The 23,820-nt window shown below is 30.7% G+C and overlaps 1 protein-coding gene across 1 annotated transcript in view; it reads right to left on the minus strand.

The window, feature by feature from the left end:
• LOC108913060 (X-linked interleukin-1 receptor accessory protein-like 2) overlaps nt 1–23,820 on the minus strand; it is a 127,705-nt gene that overhangs the window by 34,888 nt on the left and 68,997 nt on the right. The window contains exon 2 of the mRNA XM_018718526.1: nt 12,756–12,937. Coding sequence (XP_018574042.1) covers nt 12,756–12,937 — 182 coding nt within the window. The remainder of the gene's footprint in view (nt 1–12,755; nt 12,938–23,820) is intronic.

Here is a 23,820-nt window from a genome sequence, read left to right on the forward strand (position 1 = left end):
AAAAATTGACAATTTTTTTTCGACTTTAAAATATATAATTAATTAATTTATTAGCCTTCCTATAAAAAAATTGTCATTGTAGAATTACTTGCAGAGTCATACATTTAGGTGAGGCAATTTGTCTAGTATTTTTTTAACCATTTAGAATTTACGGATATACTTTCTAAAATAATTGTTACGTAATTCGTGTTTCGCCTTAAGATTAAAATTATTGTATCTATGAAATATTATTATTATTATGTCGTGTCAACATTTGCTGTTTATATACCTATTTGGTGATATGCTTTATTTTTGTCACAAAACAAATAAGTATACTTACGTTTCATTCAGTCATATTCAACAACTGCTATCAGGGGTTAACAAATAACCTGTTATCTGGTTTGAACATGTTTAATAATTAAATTTAACAACAAATAAATGCTATTTGCCATTCAATCTTTGTCACAATAAAGTTTGGACAGTTCAAACAACTTGTTTGTTTTAGATTTTATTTAACCTCTGTTGAAAATTGCTATCAAGTCTTAATTATATGTTAAGGAAATGGTGTAGTGTAACATATTGTTTTTTATAAAAAAAAGACAACAAATGATAAGAGATGTAGTCAAATATGGGAAATAAGTCTGTACATTGTCAGTTATCGGAATTAAGATTAATATTTAAATGCAATAAATTTGCTGAACAATTTCAAGTTGCTGGTTTCAGCAGTTTTAAATTAAATTTAATATTATGCAGGGTGTCCCATAAGTTCTGGTAATGCTTGTACGAAGACAATCAAGAATTTACCATTTGCCTAAGGCGGATGGATGTGGTTGCTTCATTAAAACATGAGTCTTACTTAGGAACAAGTACACAGCAAGTTTCATTAAAATCTATAGTAATATTCTCCAGATATTACAAAAAACATACTTTTTTTCAAGAACTTTGACAATCAATAGCGGAGGAGCCAGACATTTTTTTTTAATGGAAGTTAAAGTCAGATCGTCTTCTTCTGAGCCAAATAATGTCGCAGTACCTTTTTGATCATGTGCTTACGGGACACCCTGTATAGAGTAAAACAAAAATTTGTCAATTTAGCCAAAAGAGATATATTTTAAGAACTTTCATATTCCAAAGGATGTTAACAAATACTTTAACCATGTTTTAGTATTTTTCAACAGCTATATTTATTTGTATTTGTATAAGATTCTTAGGCTATATCTAATTATATGACTATAAATGTTACTAGGTACACCCAAATTATTATGGTACGATTTTTTGATATTTTGGATTTGAATAATACATGTTGAAAATTTAAATTATTGACGATAACGAAATACCAAATCGAGAACACCATCAGTACTTAGTTATTATAATGGTATTTTTAGGAATTGATAGTACTATTAACAATCAAATCAAACCGGATTTGAGTTCAATTAAGATGAAACTGGTTACAATGCTAAAATTGTTGAAAGTCGTGAAAGTATTACATGTAAATTTTAGGGGATATCGGTGAGTAAGCATCGCAAATAGAGATTTCATCACCGCTTATGAGATAAATTTAAAATTTGTATGTTTAAATTAAAATATAATCACTGATTGTTGGGATTTTGAAAATGGTAACAGGTACGTACAAAGTTGGTGAGAAAAGTTTGCCCAATTTTATAACAAATAAGACATTTTGAAGAACTTTTGAGATTTCGCAATTTTCTATTGTATCAGTTTTTCTACACTTTTTCCAGGAGTGTAAGAGTCAAATTAGTTAGTTAGAAAATCTTTGTCAAATTTCAGCATATGTAAATTTTTAGGGCCAATAATATATGCATATCCATAGTGAATAATATACTCTCTGTTCCATAATTTATTTTTGAAATACTTTTGACAAATACTGATCTTAATAAGAGACTTAAGTATGTATTTTATTAATTCAAACTGACTAGTTGGAAATACAGTTGACGTTTTCTGAAGTACAGCGTTTGATTATGTGTCAAACTTCTTTAACTGTGTATTAGATTAAGAAAGAATGTTAATTACGAAAGTTGTAGTATCAAATAAAAGTTTATTTACGATGATATTGAACTTTTACAGGATGTTAGCAAAAAGTATGTCAAACTAAACATTTTTTTAAATGAACATCCTGTATATTTTTGAATTTTTTAATATGCGCTACTTGTCGATTCTATAATTGCGTTTTAATGTATGTATAGCTTTAGCTATTACTTCGTGGCTCTCATTTGTTAATTTTATTTCTTGAGTTATTTAATTACCAGGTAATATTTTAATTTAATTTAATTTTATAATCCATGTATCCAGAGAACATATTATATAGGGCTATATTTTGAATATGGCCATCCAAAAATTAAAAAGGTATTCAGTATCATGCAGTAGCGTAACAAGACAACTTTGCGTCAGGGCAAGGTCAATACGAGAACAAGGAATGAAAGAATGTGAACGGGACGACGACGACAAAGATGCCACAATAGGTACTCTAAAATTGTGGTTACTGTCCCCAACTGCCATGTGATAAAATATTGTTAGTTGTAGTTAAGTTTTGGCCTTTATTTTGGTAACAATATTATTTAGCAACAAGACGAAGCAATTCCCCATATCCACTTAAGATAAAAATATATTGAATACTATTAATTTTTGGTTAGGTAGATTTGACTATATTCAGTGGTATACAAATAGTCCTGACTTGGATATATTTTTGTGGGCTTACCTTAAAAACGGACTTTATGAAGTGAAACTATTAAATCTTCAAGATATTCGTAATAAAATAACTCAAGGATTGGAATTTATAAACTAGAACTACGAAATAATACCAAAAGCAATAAATAAATTAAAAGGAAATAATAGGTTATGTATAGACCCAATTTCAGATCATTTTGAACATTTACTTTAGATAGGTACTAATAAAATATACCACGTTTCACTTACTTACATATATTTTTTTCATGTTAAAGGAAAGAAAAATATAAGCGAGAGCTTGAATATCGTCCTATATCTTATATACAATGTTGCTGAAATATGAAAAATACATAGTTATCAAAAACCAAAAGATATACAGAATATTTCGTTAGAAAAAGTTACCTAAGTTTGCTTTATGACGCTTTTTGAGAACAGCTTGAACAGAATTTATCATTACAAAAAAGTCTAGTTGGTAGATATCACTTTGACTTTGATGACTTTATAGTAAATAACCCTGTATATATCAAGTTACACTTTCTGAAAAAAAAAAATACTAAATTCATATAATCATTGGTTTTTAAAAGATGACTATCAAAAGTAAAATCTACAGTTCTGTAACTTTCCAAATAATTTCAACATCCAGAACCAAGAATATTGGATGGATGCACATTGCATATCCTCTGTTGTTTATGATATGTACTCTTCATATATATCTCGAACAATGCTTTCACAATCAAATGCAATATACAGTGAATCAAGTAGATTTCATTGAGTCAACAGTTTTGCTCTGTGGTTGTGATATGTTGCCTAGCCCAGGTGGCCGCACAGCGGGGGCGAGGCCATTGGCAGCATGTAGCACATATAAGATTATTGCACCATTCGTGCAGGTGACGGGAAATAATGTGACTGCCCCGTAGACGAATCCCCGTGGGCGAATTTTTCAACAGTGAACAATAAAGCAGAAGAAAGTCAGAGGTGTTGCACGGTCGAGGAATTATCATGTAATTGAAATTATTAACGACTCAAGATTTGTATGCCATGTAAAACGTAACGTGCTGTGGGTCTCGTTGATTGGGTTGCGTTCTATTGAAGTGGTATTCACTGTATTTACATAGAAAGTGAAAATCATGCGGGCATAAATTACAAGTGTCAGGTTAACAGTAAGAAAATAATAATTTAAACACGTTCAGTTCTTATTATCAATAAATATGGAGTGTACAAGAACATAATATGTTAGATATTTTGACGGCAGACTTTGGGAAAAAGCAAAATATTTTGATTTAGCAGCATCTGAACACTATCAGCACCCAAAAGGATCACTAGTTTAAAAAATGATTAAAACACTTTACGTTTTTTTAGCAAATTTCGGTAGCAAATAAGTAGCGTAGAACACAAATTTTAACTACAGGGTGTTAGAAGTTTGACTGCCTTAATTTTAATACACGATAGAATACATTAAAATAAACAAAAAAACCTAATATAGCATGGGTCCTAAACTCAACCATTTCCGAGGAAAAAATTATCAAAATCTCCAACTTGATGTACAAAAGTTCGATTAATTAAGGAATATTGACATAACTGCGTGCATAGAATACCATAAAATACAATGTTTATCAGTTTTTTAACTTCTTTATGCTTAATTCTAAAAAATAATTAGCGTTGCAATATTTAAAATTCGATAAAATTCATATCGAGCAATGTGACAACGGCGCGGCGGATAACACGAAGTACAAAGCTGTCCAGCATTACGCAATTCAGTTGGTATCTGGAATTGGACCGTGTCTGAGTGTTTTTTGTGTACAACTATTTCCTTTTCTCGAGGTGTTTTCCAGCGAGTGAGCGAAAATTGGATTCGAAGGTGTCGTGCGTGCATCGAAAATGGTGACATTTTTAGCATATCGTCCCTCTTATCACGTAGGGGCGTATAATTCAAGAAATGGATATACACATACGCCTTTACGTGATAATATGGACGATGTTTGTTTTGTACTTGTACGTTTAAAAATTACTGAATTTTGCTTTTTGGTAAGTACCTAAATTATTTTTAATACGTATGATTATTTGGATGACGTTAATCCTTAGGTACATATTTTTCAAATTCATAATTTGATTAAAAGTTAAGTTTCTGTTTTAAGAGACTCAAATTCGAGCAAAAATTTAAGCACAACACTATCTTCGTACTACAAAATCGATACTGGAAAATAATTGTCTTGAAATTTATTAAACACAATAATAATTGTTTATATTTTTTCCGTAGGACAAGTCTGCCGCGTGCACACGTGGTATACACCAGTTGTGTAGCGTTAGGTTAAGTGCTGTTATCATGTTGTGATGAAACAGTTAATCTTACGCCCCTGTAACATACAACTTTTTTGTTCATTTATGACTACTCTATCACATGCTGAAGTAATGGCAGTCAAACTTTTACACCCTGTATAATCTATATTTTTAATTTGACTCGAGTTTCTTCATAATATTCTAAAGTGAATGTTAACAGTGAGAGCGTTTCTAATATTAGTGAAAATAACTCTATTTGAAGATTAGTTGGAGTTGTGTTTTCAAATAATATCAGCTTGCAGCTAAATTTGAATGATTTTGTTAATAAAATAACATATTTTAATTTTGAATGTGTGGAAAATTGCTATTCAGCAAAGGACTCGAAATATAATGATTTCAACTACCTACTTATTATAATCACGAAGATTATAAACGAAAACAAATGAAATAATTATTATCTTTATGATTTCGCGTCATCAAATTTCATCACTTGATGATGTTGCAAATCTTTTTAAATACAATATAACTATTTACATTATGCTACGTTAATTCAACACACTACTATAATTGCACTACTACAAGTACTACTGTTATTCTCTTTGGTGATGATTTTCAACTAAATTATTGATGATATATTGCAGGAAATAACTACTCAGTAGTATACTAATTCCAACTAAATAGTTGTGTGCTGTCATTTAATAAATGAAATAGTGATTTTCAGCTAAACAATTATATAAAGTAGGTATACAATAATATTAGGAGAAATATAGGAAACTATCAACCTAGGTACTTTATGAAAAGCATATAAACGTAGGAAAAAAATGAACTGGTGAGCAAAGCACAAATTAATCATTTGGATTATTGGATTGGTTAGTTTGGATTATTGGTTTTATTATTTTGTGATTATTGGTTTGTGATTATTGGTTGTGATTATTAGTTGTGTTATTTGTTGTGATTATTACTTGTGATTATTGGTTGTGGTTATTGGTTAGTGATTATTGCTTCGGTTATTTTGCATTTCTATGTTCCGATCTATTTAATGTTATATTTTAGTTTGTTTTTGGTTTTTATAGACCAATTCCATCTTTATTAAGGTATAGAGCATTCATAAATGTTTGCAAGCCACATAGAAGGGTGTATACAGGAATAGAAACTGGATATAATTTTTAATAATAATGTATTATAGTTATTTCAGTTTCAGTATAAATTTCGAAACAGGTACATACCTGTTCATTTAACTTTTTTATATTATATCTACTTTCCCTTGCCAAAGTTTTTAACACCCAATTAACCTGATTCGAAGCTATTAAATTTGGGAGGTACTAGTGTCACGATAATCAATATTGTGTATACTTATTCATTCAAATGGCCCCTTTATTAAAATTTCGAATTCCACAACGTTGTCGGAAACGACAACACCTTTTCGACAAGCACATTATTAACGACCGAAAAATCATACTGCTATGCCCGTGGCTGCGTCGAGATCATAATTCAATTCGTTTCCCACTGGTTCGACAAATGATTTATGCAAGCCATATGCTAAGTAGCCCCGATTGTGTATAAAAATGTACCCTGCGAATAGGCACACAGCGGCTGGTATTGCACACATTGCACAACCGGCATATCTCACTTCATAAAAATATACACCTTGTTGAATTACTAAATTGGAATGGGTTACTTTTACCGGATATGTGTAGGTTTTTTCTGTAAGGTTGAGGTTATTGTTTCCTCCGTCGCAATGCCGTTAATATACGGAGGAACATGAATTAAAGGATTAATTTAAACTAATTTTAGTAGACAGCATAAGCTGTTCAGGGATATGATTAGGAAATAGTCAGAACTCAAAAATTATTGAAAATGTTTCCAAACATTTGTCACACTGGGAATTCTATTTATGGTGAGATTTCAAAAAGTTTCAGACATTTAACGAAATGGATATTCGACATTTGACCTTAAGGGAGTAACGAAGAGTATTATAACTTCAAAGAAAAAACGATAAGTATATAATTGGATAAGTATAATGGCAGCACATATCTTTCTTCAATCAAGGAGAAATGCGAGTGCAATCTCTTTCTGGGAATAGTTTTATACATTATATTCTGACAGCGTGTATCTACTTTGCAACATTATCAAAAAAGGGTAAAACAATAAATATATAAATAATAAAAGCACTTATGTAGATGGCATTGAAGCTACCCATACGGAAATCTTCATAACAACTTTCGCTGTATTTACATACTAATATTTTAGATTGGTACACTAGTACATTCTTACATCCCTACTTTTATACCCTTGAGGAACAGAAAATTTCTATTATATCTATGTTCATTTGGCCAACAACATATTTTAAATATTTATGCCCTCAAACAATTTTATTATATTGGTGGTAAATTTTGTTTTGTTCCGTTTCAAAAGGTCTGCAAAATGCCATGTTGTGGTAATATTAGTAAACAAAATATCCCTCTTATTTCTCCCTTTCGCAATTGTAATATGAATGATTAATAGAAGGTGCCTAAAATAAATTTAAATTTCCTGATTCACACCAAATTGAGCACTACTGCACTGCACTGCTGGGCAATTTATGAACCACTTGTCGCCTCCTGTGATTTATTGCCCTGAAGCCCAATACAACTGTGCTCGTTTTCCTTTAGCCGCGCTCGCATTCTTCAACTGGTCGTATACATTTCTACCAACTGCACGTTTTGTTCGACCAGACCTGTATATGGGTATGGCTAAATAAATATGGGAACAAGTTTTTCAAATATTTCAATACCGAGTTGCTGCTTAGCGACCGAGCCTGGTATATACCTTGAAATTATAGGTTCTTCAATTGACTTTGGAAAAACTTTAAATATTGAAATTGGGACTTCAGCCTATTCTTTCCTGGCTCATTAAAATTTAATTTTCGTAATAGTTGTATGAGTATTTTCCAGATTTTTTTTTATTATAATTATTAGACACATTGTTGTGGCAGCTGCTAAATAGCTTTTATATGGTCTTTCCGATGTTTATCAAGATAAGATAAATACAATTACTAAAATGAAGCCATGTTTGAAAAATTGTTTTTGACAATATTTTCTGATGTTAACAAATAATTGTATTTATGTATTTGCGCGAAGAAGCGGTATCTTCTACATTATTCAACAAATTGTTTGTTAGTGAGCTAAACGTGTGTAGCAATTTGGAAAAAGGATATTTGTCTTGACTGAAAACCTAAATGAATAAAGGTTTCAGTGCCCATTAATTACAACCATTAAGCTATACCTACTCAAGAATTAATGACTTTGATCAATTAGTACTACGGAAGTATTTTAGGCTTATATATATACTTACTTCATCAGAGTTTCTGTAACATCTATCATCTATTGCCTGACTGTTTACATATTAATTAAATAATTAATTAATAAGTTCATATGACGCTTACAAACGATCAAAAAACAAAAACAGTAATACCGACCTTTTAAAGTTATCTAAACTACCAACACACGAAAGTAAAACATTTATGTACGTATGGAGAAAGGTAATGTAAAGCGCGAAAATGGAGTTTTCATTTTCTAGTTATTTTTAGACAGCGTAAATACGTACAATACAAAGGGATTTAGTATACATATTATCATAATATTTGCAAAAATAGATCACAATATGCGTTCAAATGCGTTGGAAATATGCTCTAATTCTTTTAATAGTGCACAATTTCACTGTCTGTCTGTTATAACCTTTATTTTTACCTTATTATTCAAATCATAAAAGCGAAAGGGTATTATCATTTCACGGCAATACAACCTAACATTGTTTACACACCTTAAAACACAGCAAATATACGTGATGACAATATTATATATACTTCTCAGGTAATAGAAGACGAGTGTTAAAATTTGATGGGGAATAGTGCCACTTCTGCTTTAGGACTACGACGAATTGACATTGATATCACTACTATACCTTTACGGAACCGCCGCTTATCTATTTGTATTTGGATTAATTTTTAATAAAATTATGGCAGATTGTTATGCGTATAAAATTTAAGTGACAACGCATCAATCGTAACTCGTTTAAGAAAGATAATTTACAATTTTTTTACTTTTATTATTGCTTCCTTTAACTTATCTAAATACTTTTAACTACGTATAACATCCTCAATTTTAATTTATCATAAACTCAGTTACTCAGTTAATCAAGTTGACGTAGTATTAACCTTTGGAAGGTATCACGGGGTTATGTAGACCCCTCACTTTTATTAATTAAAGGCTATTTTCAAATAGAAATATATATTACACCTTCTGGTGTAAATCTAAGTTACTGAGTCTACTAATTGTAGGTCTCAGCACACTCACAAGTTTTATTTGCATTTAACTTGCAGCGACTCAAAAGTGCGTGTGGGGTCTGCTGGACCCCATAGCGCATTTCAAGTAACTTTAGCTTTATTATTTTAGTGATTTTCAAACCCAAAATATAATTGCTTAGTAAAAAATATGTATAAAATTTTATATCATACTCTTCCTCTCTGCTTTTCAAAGATTTTTGAATATGCTTATTTAGAACGTTTGACAAATTTTTTAAACAGAACAAGAATTTTAACTAACAACCAACACGGATTTCGTTCAGGGCGGTCCACTATAACAGCTACACACTCTTTTTACGAAGAAGTCATTAGATGTATTGATGCAGGCGAGTGCCCTGTCGGGATTTTCTGTGATCTTAGTAGGGCATTCGACTGCGTTAATCACGATAATTTACTTACCAAACTTTATGATTATGGCATAAGAGGTGTTCCGTTGAACTGGTTACTGTGTTTTTTAAAATTTCGGAAACAATATGTCTCTATACAACACATTAATTCCGATACTTTGAATGAGATCAATTCTGATTATAGCTTAATTGAAATGGGAGTACCGCAGGGCTCTATTCTGGGACCTGTGCTTTTTGTTTTATATGTCAATTCAATAGAAAATGTAATAGGTAACGTAGCTTTTACCATGTATGCCGACGATTTATCTCTGATTATTTCAAGTAACTCGGATAAAAATCTTAACATCGGTATTAATAAAACGATTGAAAATATATGTGCATGGTTTAATCAGAACTATTTATATTTAAATGTAAATAAAACGCAAATAATAAGGTTTCATAATAGACAGAGAAAATGTGACGACCTAACAATAAAAATTAATAACTGTGTCATTAAGAATGACACTTTAGGCAGTGTTAAATTTCTGGGAATTTATTTCGACGAAACCCTTAATTGGAAAGTGCATTGCAACCATCTCGTTTCCACTTTAAGTTCAATAAATTTTTTATTTAAAAACATGAAAACAATTTTATTAAAAAATCAGTTAATTAATTTATATTATGCTCAAGTAGAATCGCGTCTTCGTTATGGTGTCTGTTTCTGGGGTGATTCCACCCTCTCACATTCTGTTTTTATTTCACAGAAGCGTATTTTGCGCAATATTGCTGGTGTACCTAGTGAACATACCTGTAGAGATATTTTTAAACAATACAAAATTTTAACTTTAAGTTCGTTATTTATATTTGATATGTGTATTTATGTTTTTAAAAATAGGCAAAAATTTTATTTAAGTAGTGACATACATGGTGTAAACACAAGGCATAAGAATAATATTCGGGTACCTTTTTCTAAATTGTCAATTACCAATAAGTCACCAAATTATTTGGGGCCTAAAATTTTTAACAAATCACCTTTTGAATTAAGACAAGATAAAGTATCATTTTATCAATTTAAAGTAATGTTAAAATTCTATTTAGTGACCAAATGTTTTTATTCCTTGGGTGAGTTTTTTGCTTCCTAGGTTAAGCTACATTAGTTTTTACTTTAAATATCTGCTATACGCATAAGTGACTATTGTTATACAATTAGTAATTGTCTCAAAACAAAATAAAACATCTAATCTAATCTAATATCAGATAACATGGAAAACAATTATTATTATTGGCAAGATCTCTTGACTGAGAAGGAGTTAGATGAGGAGGCGAATAAATTTCTTTTAGGCGAAGATGAGGATGACTATTTTAGGGAGAATGAAACAGACGAATATTCTGATTATTTGGAAGAACAAGAAAATTCAGAAAGTGAACAAAACGACGAAGAATCGCAAGAAAATCGAGCAACAGTATGCTGCAAATGTGCCGAACAAACGTTATAATTATTAAAATGAGAATAAAAGTAAAAAAATGTAGTTAAATAAAAATTAAATATTTCCGGGACCATTTTGCTTCTAATGCGAAAATGACTATATTTTTTTAATTCGTAAAAAATATCAGCAACTTCTTTATTTAAGTCATTGTTATAAAATAAAAATTGAAATAGTTGTTTGAAAAAAATGCCCAAAATAGTACAATTTTTTCAAAATCATTTTTTGATCCTTAAAATTAACAATCGTAACAATTATTTAATAGTATGGTAATACAACTGTCTACGAAAAAAATAAGCCAAAAATCGTTGTTGTAAAGCCATCCACTGAGATCTATGCAATTTTTGAGAGCGCCTTTTTTTTCAAAAAATCGATATACAGGATGTCTCGAAATTAATGCAACAAAATTTGGTTATATATTCTTAAGACAAAATTAGGGGATGCGTATTTTTTCTTTTTACCAAGTGGCCCCCTCTTTCGGAGTTACAGCCCCCTGAAATCTGCCCCTAAGAATAATCTCAGAACCCGAGAATCATTAAATTTGGTACACACCGGTTTTATGACATGTGGAATCTGATAGTGCTACGCTTTTTGGAGGGGAACCCCCTTAAGACACTTTTTCGTGAGCCCTCATTGTCTTTGGAACCAAAAAAATTTGGTCGCAAATGTGAATTTCTTAAAAATTATTAGTTAGCTAAAAAGCCATTGAATTTAGAAACTTTTTTGTCTTTTGATATTTTTTTCGTAAAACGCAATGTTTTTGAGGAAAATGGCGAATCACGAAATGCAATCGATCTCATTTCGACATTTTTCTCGAAAACATTGCGTTTTACGAAAAAAGTATCAAGAGACAAAAAGTTTCTAAATTTAATTATGCGATCACATATTTTTGTATTCAAAGACAAGGGGGCTCACGAAAAATTGTCTTAAGGGGGTTCCCCGTCAAAAAGTGTAGCACCATCAGATTTCACAAGTCATAAAACGCCTCTGTAATTTGTCTTGAGAATCTGTGATCAAATTTTGTTGCATTCATTTCAGACACCCTGTATCTCGTAAAATTAATATTTTTAATTTTTGAACATGTAGATTTTTAACGTTTCCGATATACCTATCTCGAAAAGTAACAAAGCGGTCGATACTTATGAAAAATCAGTCGATAAATATTTTTAACATCTACAACTTTCTCATTTAAACTTTTCGATCGCAGCTATAGTTGTTTAGTTATTTAATAGAAACAATTTTATGCAACTTTGCGAATTTTTTTGGCCATGTTCGCCATTTTGGATCGAGTCTAAAGAAGAAGAAACTCCATTTGAAATTTAATTTCCTATTCGAGCATATTTAAGTAATTTCTGCAAGTACTTCTATACATATACTGCTGGACTATAACTTGGAATCTCAGTTTTGATTAAAATAGGAATCTATTTAGGAAAACAACAAAAAAAATATGTGTTATATTTGTTTAACGCTATCAAAAAGGAAATTCTGTTGATTTTACTAAATAAATGACTATAAAGTAACATTTTATTTTACTGTCTTTACTGTCTTGTATATGCATACAAATTTACGAAGCCCAGCGAGAGTTAAAGTAAGTGAATTGAAGATATGTTAATTGGTATTAAACTCTGCCTCTACTTTAAAATGAATTGTAAAATATCTTACCGAAAACTCTCAGATGAATGGTGTGGACATGAACCACGGTGTCATTTTTAAGTACACAAGTGTAATTGCCAGCATCCTCTTCTGTAACCGATTGCGTGTAGATGGTTTGGTTGGCACTTTCGGGGAATAAGATTAGATCAGAAACATGTAATGCCCAGGGGTAGGGCTTTCCGTCTTTCATCCTGAAACAAAATATAGCATATATCATCATATTTTAATTACAGTAATTTAAGGCATACATTTAAAATTCAAATTGGACAGGCATATAAAAGTTTTATGGAGAATTCTGAACGGCCCATTATATCTGATTCCTCTAAATTTTGGTCATTTGTAAAAAATAAGAAGGGGCATTCTAATATTCCGGGTGTAATGAAATTCAATGATATTCAGTATGATAATTCTCAAGCTATTGTTGAAGGATTTGCTGATTAATTTCGTAGTGTTTATGTGACACCTGATTTTAATTATGAAACATTTAACATGGCGCACAGTTTTAGCAAGAATAATAATATACCAATTATTACAGAGGTGGATTTTTTTAACGCCCTTAAAAAACTTAAAAATAAAATGACATCTGGTACAGATTTTATACCTAGTTTTGTTGTGAAGGACTGTGGTCAGGTCTTAGTAGTTAATTTGCTATTTATATGCAATCTCTCTTTATCTACAGTAACATATCCAGATGTGTGGAAAGTAGCACGCATATATCCGGTATTAAAAAAAGGTGATCCATCTATAATATCTAATTATAGGCCTGTTTCAATCTTATGCAATTTTTCAAAACTCTTTGAAATAATACTTTATGAACCAAAGATATTTTCTCCCAGAGTCACCATGGATTTGTAAATAAACGTTCTTGTGTATCAAACTTGGCATGCATTTCTCAATACATATGCGAGAATATTGATCACCAAGATGTGATTGATGTGTTATATATGGATTTTAGCAAAGCATTTGGCCAGGTTGATCACTACGTGTTACTTGCTAAACTTGATAGTATTGGGTTATCAAATAATTTTGTTAATTTTCGTAAATCGTACCTAACAGAGAGACAATAGTTTGTTAAGTGTGAGGGTTTCACTTCGTCAAAATTTAAAGTTACTTCTGGCGTTCCACAGGGTTCGCATTTAGGGCCCTTACTGTTTCTCTTGTTTGTTAATAATTTACCGAAGAGTCTATCTTGTAATAATCTTCTTTTTGCAGATGATTTAAATTTTACAAGTATTGAGAATGAGAAAAATTGTAGATATTTACAGAATCAAGCCAACTTAATTGGCAAATGGTGTAATTCAAATCGTTCAATGTTAAATATAACCAAATGTTATGTAGTATCATTTTCCAGGAAAAAACAAATTTATAATTATGATTATACACTTAATGATATTCCAATCTCAAGAAGTGATTGCATAAAAGATTTAGGCATCTTCTTTGACTCTAATCTTACCTTTGTTACTCAAATTAATCATTTAGTTAGTAATGCCAATAGGACTTTAGGTTTTATATTAAGGAACTGCAAAGATTTTAGAAATATTAGTACCTTAAAAATTTTGTGTTATACCTTGGTTAGGAGTAAGCTTGAGTACGGATCAATTATTTGGTTCCCAATTTATCAGTGTCACATTGATAGTATCCAATCTGTTCAGAGAGGTTTTTTAAATACATTTCTTTTAAGGGAGATGGCATTTATCCCGCCAGGGATAAATGCCATCTAATAATCATCAAATATTATTGGACAGATTTGATACTATTTCTCTTGATCGGCGCCGGATATGGTCAATTATATCATTTTTGTAATATTTAATACATAACGTAAATTGTAGTAGTCTCCTTAGTAAGATACAATTTTTAGTACCGTATGCTGGTTCAAGATATAACAAAACATTTTACTGTGATAGGCCTAGAACCTAGAACTAATATTTTACTTATAGTACCTATTTATAATGCATGTTATCGTTTTAATAAAATCTGTAATTACTGCGATATTAATTTTTCATCACTGAATACAATAAAACACGTTGTTTACAACAACGAGCAATTCTAGATATACCTACCTTGTTATTCAAATTTACTTATTTATTTTTTCTACTTTTCTCTTATACAAAACAGATTTTGTCAAAATAAACTCAGTGGTTTTGTTATGATTATAAGTGTAACTGTTCTCTATTATTATTTTTCATTTGCTATGTTTACCTGTTGGAAATAAATGACATTATTATATTTTGTTACTATTCATTCTATTAAGAAAATTTAAAACAGTTCTCTCGAAAAATATTCGATAAAAGACAACTCCTCAAAATAAGAAAAGTACATAAAACAATGCAAAACCTGAAAATTTGAGTTTCAGTAAAGAGTTGTTTTGTAAATAATAGTTCAAATATCATCCTACTTGTCAGCTTCCTAACCGCAATGCTAGCTAGGTAGTTTGCTAAATTTGAAAAAAATGCATCCTGCGTGGGAACTAAATGTGTTCACCGCGTTGAAGGCTGAATTGTGAACTTCTAAGAACAGAAAAATAGGGGTTTCCTATTTTTTCAGTCGGTGCGCCACAGAATTAAGAGAATTGACTGCAGGAAAATCCGTGACTATGAACGTTATGGTGTTGAGCAACTGTCGAGCATGACATTTTCGTCATTTCTACAAATTTTGTAATACTCTGTTGGTTTCTAAAGGGCGAGCGTCAACAGTGTAGTACTGAACAAGGCCCATTAGATTTGGTTGTTCGGTTTAAATTTAATGGATGACTAACCAGCCTTACTGTGTTTAATTTTGTGGTATTTTACGGTACGTCCCAAAGAGATTCGTGGAAAATCGGTTGGCAATGTATTTATTGTTGCAATGTTTATTTTAGCGGTGAATCAAAACTGTAAAAAAGAGGGAACGTATATAGTTTTCTCTATTTATTTTATGGGTTTGGCTTGTCGAATGTACGAAATATGTAAACTTTCACTTATATTACTGAAATTAAACATCCTTGTTGCTTCAAATAGGATGTATCTAATATACGGAGTTCCTACTAGATACAAGAGGTCTGAAAAATATTTAGTTTGTTTTTTTACAGTTATAGGTTAAATGATTTCCGGGCTGGTTGTCACGTAGTCGATTTACAACTTTTGACGTTTCGAGAACTGAAACTGTTTCAGAGTAACTTCTGAAAAAGAGAGCGATAAGTCTCTCGAAACGTCAAGAGTTTTAAATCGACGACGTGGGAAATCATTCAACCATTAACGACAGCAACGGAAGCCTACAAACAAAACTTTTAGTAGTTAAAATTTCTTAGTGTGCCATGATTTAATTTTATTTTTAATTCTAATGTTTCAATAATGGAAAATACTTTTTATTCGCAATTAAGGAGATATTTGCATCTATTTAATAAAAAAAATGAGAAAATTTACAGGATTTTTTCATTCAAAGGCGATAAAAATACAATGCTGGGGATTTTTTGCTACATATTTATTAAGATGTATTTAAGTTAAAAAAATGTTGGTACAAAATACTGTCATGGTGGCCAGTTATATGTTGTACGCCGTCATCACCTTCAAAAAAGAGGCCCACTTTGTGTAAGCTGCAGAAATCGCAAATATCTGAAACCGAAAATATTTTTTTTTTTCTTAAATATATGTCCGTAGTTGGAAGATACACTAATAAAATCAATAAAAACCCGAAAAGAAAAAAACAGCAGACATACGAATTTTAGTCACAATTTTTCAATTTTTTAAATTTGTTGAAGGTGTTAAAAAAATATAAAATATTTTTTCCCTATTTTGTTAGTATATCCTAAAATGAATTTAATTTACTTTAAATTAAAAAAAAAAGAAAAAGTCGATAGAGCTTACACTAGTTCAGGAAACGAGTTTCGAGAAAAACACAATAATTGTTGTTATACATATAAAACTCGTGTTTACCACGCATGTACAGAAACCATAGAAACGACTACAGCAAAATATCGCCATCTACAGTCACTTAAATCAATTGTTAATACAGTTGCCTACCGTCATTTACACTTATTATGCAATATATGGTCAGAAAAGTTTAATGCAATATTTTTTTTGTTATGGTATTACAAAAAGTTATCCGTATATTAAAATATCTTGGATATAGTATTTTGCACACTTTTTATAATTTCAGTTCCCTATAAATTTTGTTTCAACAATTTCTTTGTATTTGTTAACATGTCAACGTCAGGTAATACTAATTTTAAAACGGAAAGAGATGTGGATTTCTTGCCTTTATAATTATTTTTCTTAATTGGTAGCCAAAGCAAAATTATTATATTTGCATTTTTTTTAGGAATTGGACTGATTAATAACACTATATTAAAAAATATTTCTATCACTGAACATACAAATAATCTTTCGAGTCCTTTAAAATGAGTAACACTATATTAAATTAAATTCGGAAAAGACAAACTCAAATCACAGTATAATTAAAATTTAAAAAAATCAACATGTCCATGATGCCATGATAACTGGGAAAAAACCGCATTGAACAGAGATTAAAAAAAGTATATTTCTGACCTACAATGTATGCACGGCATTTGGAAATATTGATGGTTTTTGTAATATCTAAAATTCCTAGATATTGAGAACGTATCTACCACAACCCAAACTGCCATTTTGAGACAAAATCCGTATTACTAAACTTGAAATTCAATCTAGGCAACTGTGATCCCCAGCGATGAAATCAGGAACCTGTAAATATTTTAAAACAACTTTTTAGTCATATTTGTTAAAATATTTTTTACCTTAAAATCACATATTGAATGGCATCCGAGATATAGCTTGTTGCTTATTGCATTTAGAGTTCGGCGTTCAGCAACTGGTCGCAATTAATATAATTGAGAAAACCATGAGCACATGATATCCAGGTAATAACTACCAGATATAAACAGTTTATTCTTTCCTTCGTTCAAACTAATGAAGACACTTTTTGACTGTTCATGAATCAAGATCAGTTGTTTATAACATTTTGTATATAAGTATGTGATGAAGTCACTGTCGAAACTATAAAGCCTCATTAGAAGGTTAAAGTTACATGAGGAAATGTATGATCATGAAGATCCGTAATAGGCTAGAGATGGTCGCAGTGGAAGAGGATCGTGATATACTATTTACAAACTACAATCGTATAATATGTAGTATCTCCAGTTATGTCTAAGTTTTGGATTGGAGGTAATCCAGTTTTATCTTATACCATCTGGCCTTTACACTTTCGACGACGATATCGAACGGGTAATGATCGCATCGATTGTGTTACTGAATATTCGAGGAATTCGCAATTAGATTTGTTCGAATTACGAGAGGTTAGCTACGGTTCTTCTGACTATTGTTATGTTAAGGAAGTGGTGGTTAATTGTTATAGTGAATTTTATGGCTTTATACAATAAAAGCCGCCGCACAAAGCAACTGTTGCACTCCTTTGTGACGCAAGCAAAATTATAATGAATCGGTGTTCTAGTTTTCGTTACGTATGTCTTTGTGCGCTAGAATCCTTAAATGTTATTTCGATACACAATACATTGCCGAGTTCCCTGAGTTGTACAAAATGAAATTCACGATATTTGGGCTATTTATAGATGCCCGGCGTTTACTAGAACGGGAATAAAAGATTTTTTCTATCACTTTAAACCAAATTTCATTTCGGTGCAGCACAATACTCAGAAATGGAACTACGCTGATAATAAAAATGTGCTATGCCCCAGAATAATCAGAAATTTAATAATAATATATCTACTTTTTCGGGTAATGGTGTTTTCAATTCCCTTTTAAACATATTGGCGCTTTCTCTGAATTGCGAATGTATCTATCTTCATTTGGATATAAGTACATCCAATTTTTAACTCAAGATAAAATTTTATTTTGTAGTATGGATATTCCTAGACTTCTAAATCGTCATAATTTAGTTTAATTATGCTTTCGCTCACAATAATAACAGAAGATGTAGCAGTATAGTAAACGAAATATTAGTTTTATTTAAATATTTATTAACAATAGCAGTTTACACATTGCACCGGAAGAAGCGAATATAAATTAAAGAAAGGGATTTTTCTTATGATTTTCATTAGTAAACAACTATTCAAAGTATTGGTATGTAGTAGTATAAGATAAAATGGGATACGCATGTAAATGAACGCCAAAATTACTTAACTTTTCTAGAATTCCTTTTAAGAGAGCTTAGACCACGATCCAGATATAAGAACACGCACCACAAAAGGAGACACTGTTACTTTAACTATTATAATAGAATAATGAAGATAATAAATGCAATAAATAACGATAAATGCGAAAATTGTAAGACAAGGGTCAATCCAAATGCACACGGGATCTTGACAGTCTGCAAGCAAATTTGTGGACACTCGTCAAACTTAGTTTAACTTGGTAGTAGTTACAGTTTGTAGGTATCTCTATTGATACATTATTAAAAATTGAGTGTTTTTTTTTTACTTTTCTGTTCTCGTTTTTTCTAAATTGATATGATATTTATTATTTTATGGAACATAATACTGAATTTCTTAATTATTTTATTGGTATTCAAGGGAAAATGTGTGAAATATTTGATTTTGATATAATACAAGCTATTCTCTATCTTGAGTAAAAATATCAAAATAAACTGAGCTTTTCAAAACATCTGGATAATAAGAATAATTATCTAATCTGTGAATAATTTTAGAACATATATATTTGAATTTGTTTAACAGGAAGAACGTCAATTTTCAAAAGAATGATTATGCTCTCTGTTTAAAAAAATGACTAAAATGTGATCTAATGCTTATGTAAGTTAAAATTAAAAAAGTAATATAAATGTTTCATTTACGATAATAATGTATTAGAGTTAACTACAGTTCCTTTTTGTTTTCTAAACAAAGCAACCCTGGACATATTTCTTTGATTTTTTAAAACAATTTCTATGCATATTAACGCTAACCGTGCCTTTTAAAATCCAATTTGCATACTATTAAAATTTATTGAGTGTGACATACCCCAGTAAAATATGTATAATTATATTCTTGTTCTAGTAAAAGAATAATAATATGACTCAATTAACACCAAGCGTGTTCTCGGAAAATTAGCAATTCGTGTTGAGAGTCTCCTTATAAAAATTAGTAATTAGTCCCATCTTTTACTCCACACTAATTGAGTGATGTTGGCGGCATTCCTTGAAGTTTCATGTTTGCATAGAGCATCGTGTGCTCACAAAGTAACATGGGTTCGCCGCTTAGCCACAAGGGCTGTGGGAACTCGACAAAGGCACTGCTTTTGTTTTAGTGTTTGTCAAGCAGAGGTGTAACGGTCTGGTCAATCGGATATGGTTAGGGTATTGTTGGTCTTTCTTCTAATTGTTCGATGTAAACGCGTTCTCTGAACAAACACCAGATATTTGACAACGAATGACAAATAGACCACAAAGAGTTGCACACTTCAAACATTCTAATCGTTTCTGTCAACATGTAAGGAAATGGACATGGCTTTACTCCCTTGACGTATTGTTTTAGCATAATTGAAACACAAACGTACAGGACGGAAGACCCTTTTACCAAATATGAAATATGTCATATTCTATTTCAATTTACAGATACATAATTAATTGAAATTATTACTGCAAACACTCTATAAATCACGTTTAGAATTATACCAAGAAATAAATGTCAGCAATAGTGTTTTAGCCCACATTCCAAAATAAAAATTTTTGAAATCGGCCAAAAAATAAAGAAGTTACAGGCATGTAACATATTTAAGCGCTACACCCTGTAGGTACATATTTAACATCTAACTTTAAAAATAACAGCTTTGTGTGCGGGAAAAACACATTGTGCAGAGTCATCACAAGAAAATGTTAAATTAGATTATAACTTGGTTGTTAATGAAGATGTCGGAGAAGTAAAATATGATTTCACAAATTTTTACAAAGAATTAATTTCTTTTATAGAAAAAAAACTTGAAAGTTGCTTTCTTGTTTTAGTGAATTTTAGAATTTACTTCTACTTTAGTGTTTATAGTAGAAAATAGTACATATTTGCTAAAACATATTTTACTACAATGTTATGCTTTTATTTAACATTTTTGCAGAAATTTTTCAAAAAATATTACGATAAATCTAACCGTTACATGCATTGTCGGAGTTTTTTGTTACACCTGTGGCTTTATTACATCATATTAGCATTAGTTATTCTTTTGTATTTATCCTGGTTTCAAATAATTGTAAAAATTAAATTACAACAAATGGATTTCTTTGCAAAATGTTACGTGATACGTAAATATATAAGTTGCATTCACCTTTAACAGCGTTTTCCGGATTTCTTTGTTGACTACACTCAAAAACAGTTGTGTTTGTATTTCAAGATTGTAAAATTCTTTCCAATATTTGTATGTTGCTTTTGTGATATTCATGTAACTCATGTAATTATTGTTTGATAAATTGTACGTATATATTTGTAATAAATATATTTTTTTCAGTATCTCAAGATAATTTACGGAAAATTTATAAACATTTGCAAAAGCGTATTAAAAATTTCTTACAGTAATGTTCTAACAAAAGTTACAATATACAGGGTGGTCCCGAGGTAATAGGCCAAAATTCATAGATAGATTCCCGAAGCAAAAATATTTCGATTTAACCGAACTTACCTTAGTACAAAAGTTGATAGTTAAAGAGATACTGGGTGTCAAATGTAAAATCAGTTTATTTCCATTTATTTCTTAATAAATGCAAATATCTACACACAATTTTGGGGTTTGTGGTTCTTTGGATAGAGGAATTGAAATTTGTTACATTTTGCTTATAGTTCATAGAGGGCGCCAGCTGCCGTAGATTGAAGGTGTTGGAAACGACATAACTTTTTTGTACTTTAAGGTATCTCATCTTTGGTATCAAATTCTTATTTTACAACCTTTTTTACACAAAAAAGGTGGACTTTATGAAAGTAGCTGTCTCGCACCGTTTCCGAGATATTTGGCTTTGAAACTTCCAATGCTAATAGTTGAAATAATTAAAATAATTTAGAAATGTCAAAAACAAGGATTTATTTAGAATTAAAAATTGTAATGAACAGTAAAACTAAAAAATATGCCTTTTTGACAATAATTGCTCAAAATGTCCACCTCTAACTTCAATACATTTATCAACACGTTTATTAAAAGATTGTCTTATTTTAAAGAATAAATCCTTAATGCGAAATGACTTTGCAGCATTTAAAACCTGCTACTAAAGTTCTTCTCAAGTGTTTATAGTTTCTCCATAAACAACTGATTTCATGTAACTCCAAAAACGAAGCATTCTATCTCACATTTATGTATACGAGTATACAATTTAATGTGTAAGCTAAGATGTAATTTTAATTAGATACGAATAATACTTAATAGAAATTAGCATACAAATGACAGCAATAAGACAAGTGGAAGACGTCAATTATTTGATTTTCGTCCAAACCCTCTTAAGAAACTTTACCGCTAAATTAATAATACCTGTAGGTACTTAATTGTAATTTAATGCAACAGTATTGGAAGTTTCAAAGCCAAATATCTCGAAAACGGTGCGAGATAGCTACTTTAATAAAGTATACCTTTTTTGTGTAAAAAAAGTTGAAAAATAAGAATTTGTTACCAAAGATGAGATACCTTAAAGTACAAAAAAGTTATATCATTTTTAACACATTCAATCTACTGCAGCTAGCGCCCTCTATGAACTTTAACCAAAATGTGAACAAATTTCAATTCCTCTACTCAAAGAACTCCAATTCTCAAAATTTTGCATTTAACACCCTGTATCTCTTTAACTATCAACTTGTGGACTAAGGTAAGTTCGGCTAAATCGCAATATTTTTACTTAGGGAATCTACCTGTGAATTTTGGCCCATTACCTCGGGACCACCCTGTATATACCGAAATGTTTATGGAAAATCCATAAACCTAGGATTTTATTTGTACTTATGATGTGTTGGATACAAGATTGAAAGTAAATACATTTAAGAATATTGTATTTGGTAATGTGTGACCCAAATTGCAGTAAGTTTATTTTCAATACAAATTATAGTCAACAATATCACAATGGGGTGCTTATATCGCAAAAATATGTAGTGCTTTGTCATTGAATATTATTCTACAAAGTCAATGTGAACGGATAATTTCGCTAATAATGCGTGATATAAATTTTTATCTGATTATAAGGCTCGCACACCATTGTCATCAATTTTGTGACGTATTGTAACGAAATTTTACTTTATAACAATATTTGAAATGATGACAAACACCCCATTGTGTAAATTTTTAATATATTTATTTCCGTGGATGCGGATTTATTTACTAAAATATAAGTTACCACATACTTATCAGTTACTCAAAAAGAATTCCTTCGAAGCAAATATTTAGTTTAAATCGACTAAGAAATGTACAGTGAGTAAAATTTTTGCTTTGTATTTATTGAAAATACGAGTATCTACAGAGCCCTCATAAATGTTTACAAGCCACGTGACCCCCGAGCTTAGGCAACCCAACAATGCACGATTGGTACTAGTAATGAAAATTCCCTAAATCTTGGCGTCGCCAATATTTATGTTTCGTTTACAATGAACACAACACACCGTTACAACAAACCGTTAACGTCTACGCTCGAGGAGACAATGCGATCGCTGATTGGTTGAACGAAATCTCGTGACCACCAATCACAGCCGATGAAACAGAATACTGTGTTTTAATGTGATCTTGATCTTATTGTTTTAATTTTACAGAAATTTATTTGCCGTGAAGGAAATAAAATTACTGTTCCAAACAAATTTACTGGTCACGTGAATTGTAATCATTTCTGGAAGCTCTGCATATTAATACATGAGGGCAGTCACTGGACGCGAATAAATTTTAGCTCAAATGCGAAGTAATTTTCATACATCGTGTACGTTTAAGTAAACAGGTCCTCAGCAAGTACTCAATTAGTGTCGTCTTTATGTACCTGAAAGCGCAAACAAAGCGTCTGCTTATAGAATTTAAATTTCAAATTAGGCAAAAGTGGCCGGCGTAGTAGTAAAAGTTCGTAAAAAATTAGTAGGCGTTGTGTATGAATGAATTAACACTTCGTT

This window comes from Anoplophora glabripennis, unplaced genomic scaffold, assembly GCF_000390285.2.
Source record: "Anoplophora glabripennis isolate ALB-LARVAE unplaced genomic scaffold, Agla_2.0 scaffold574, whole genome shotgun sequence".
Classification (NCBI taxonomy): Eukaryota; Metazoa; Arthropoda; class Insecta; order Coleoptera; family Cerambycidae; genus Anoplophora; species Anoplophora glabripennis.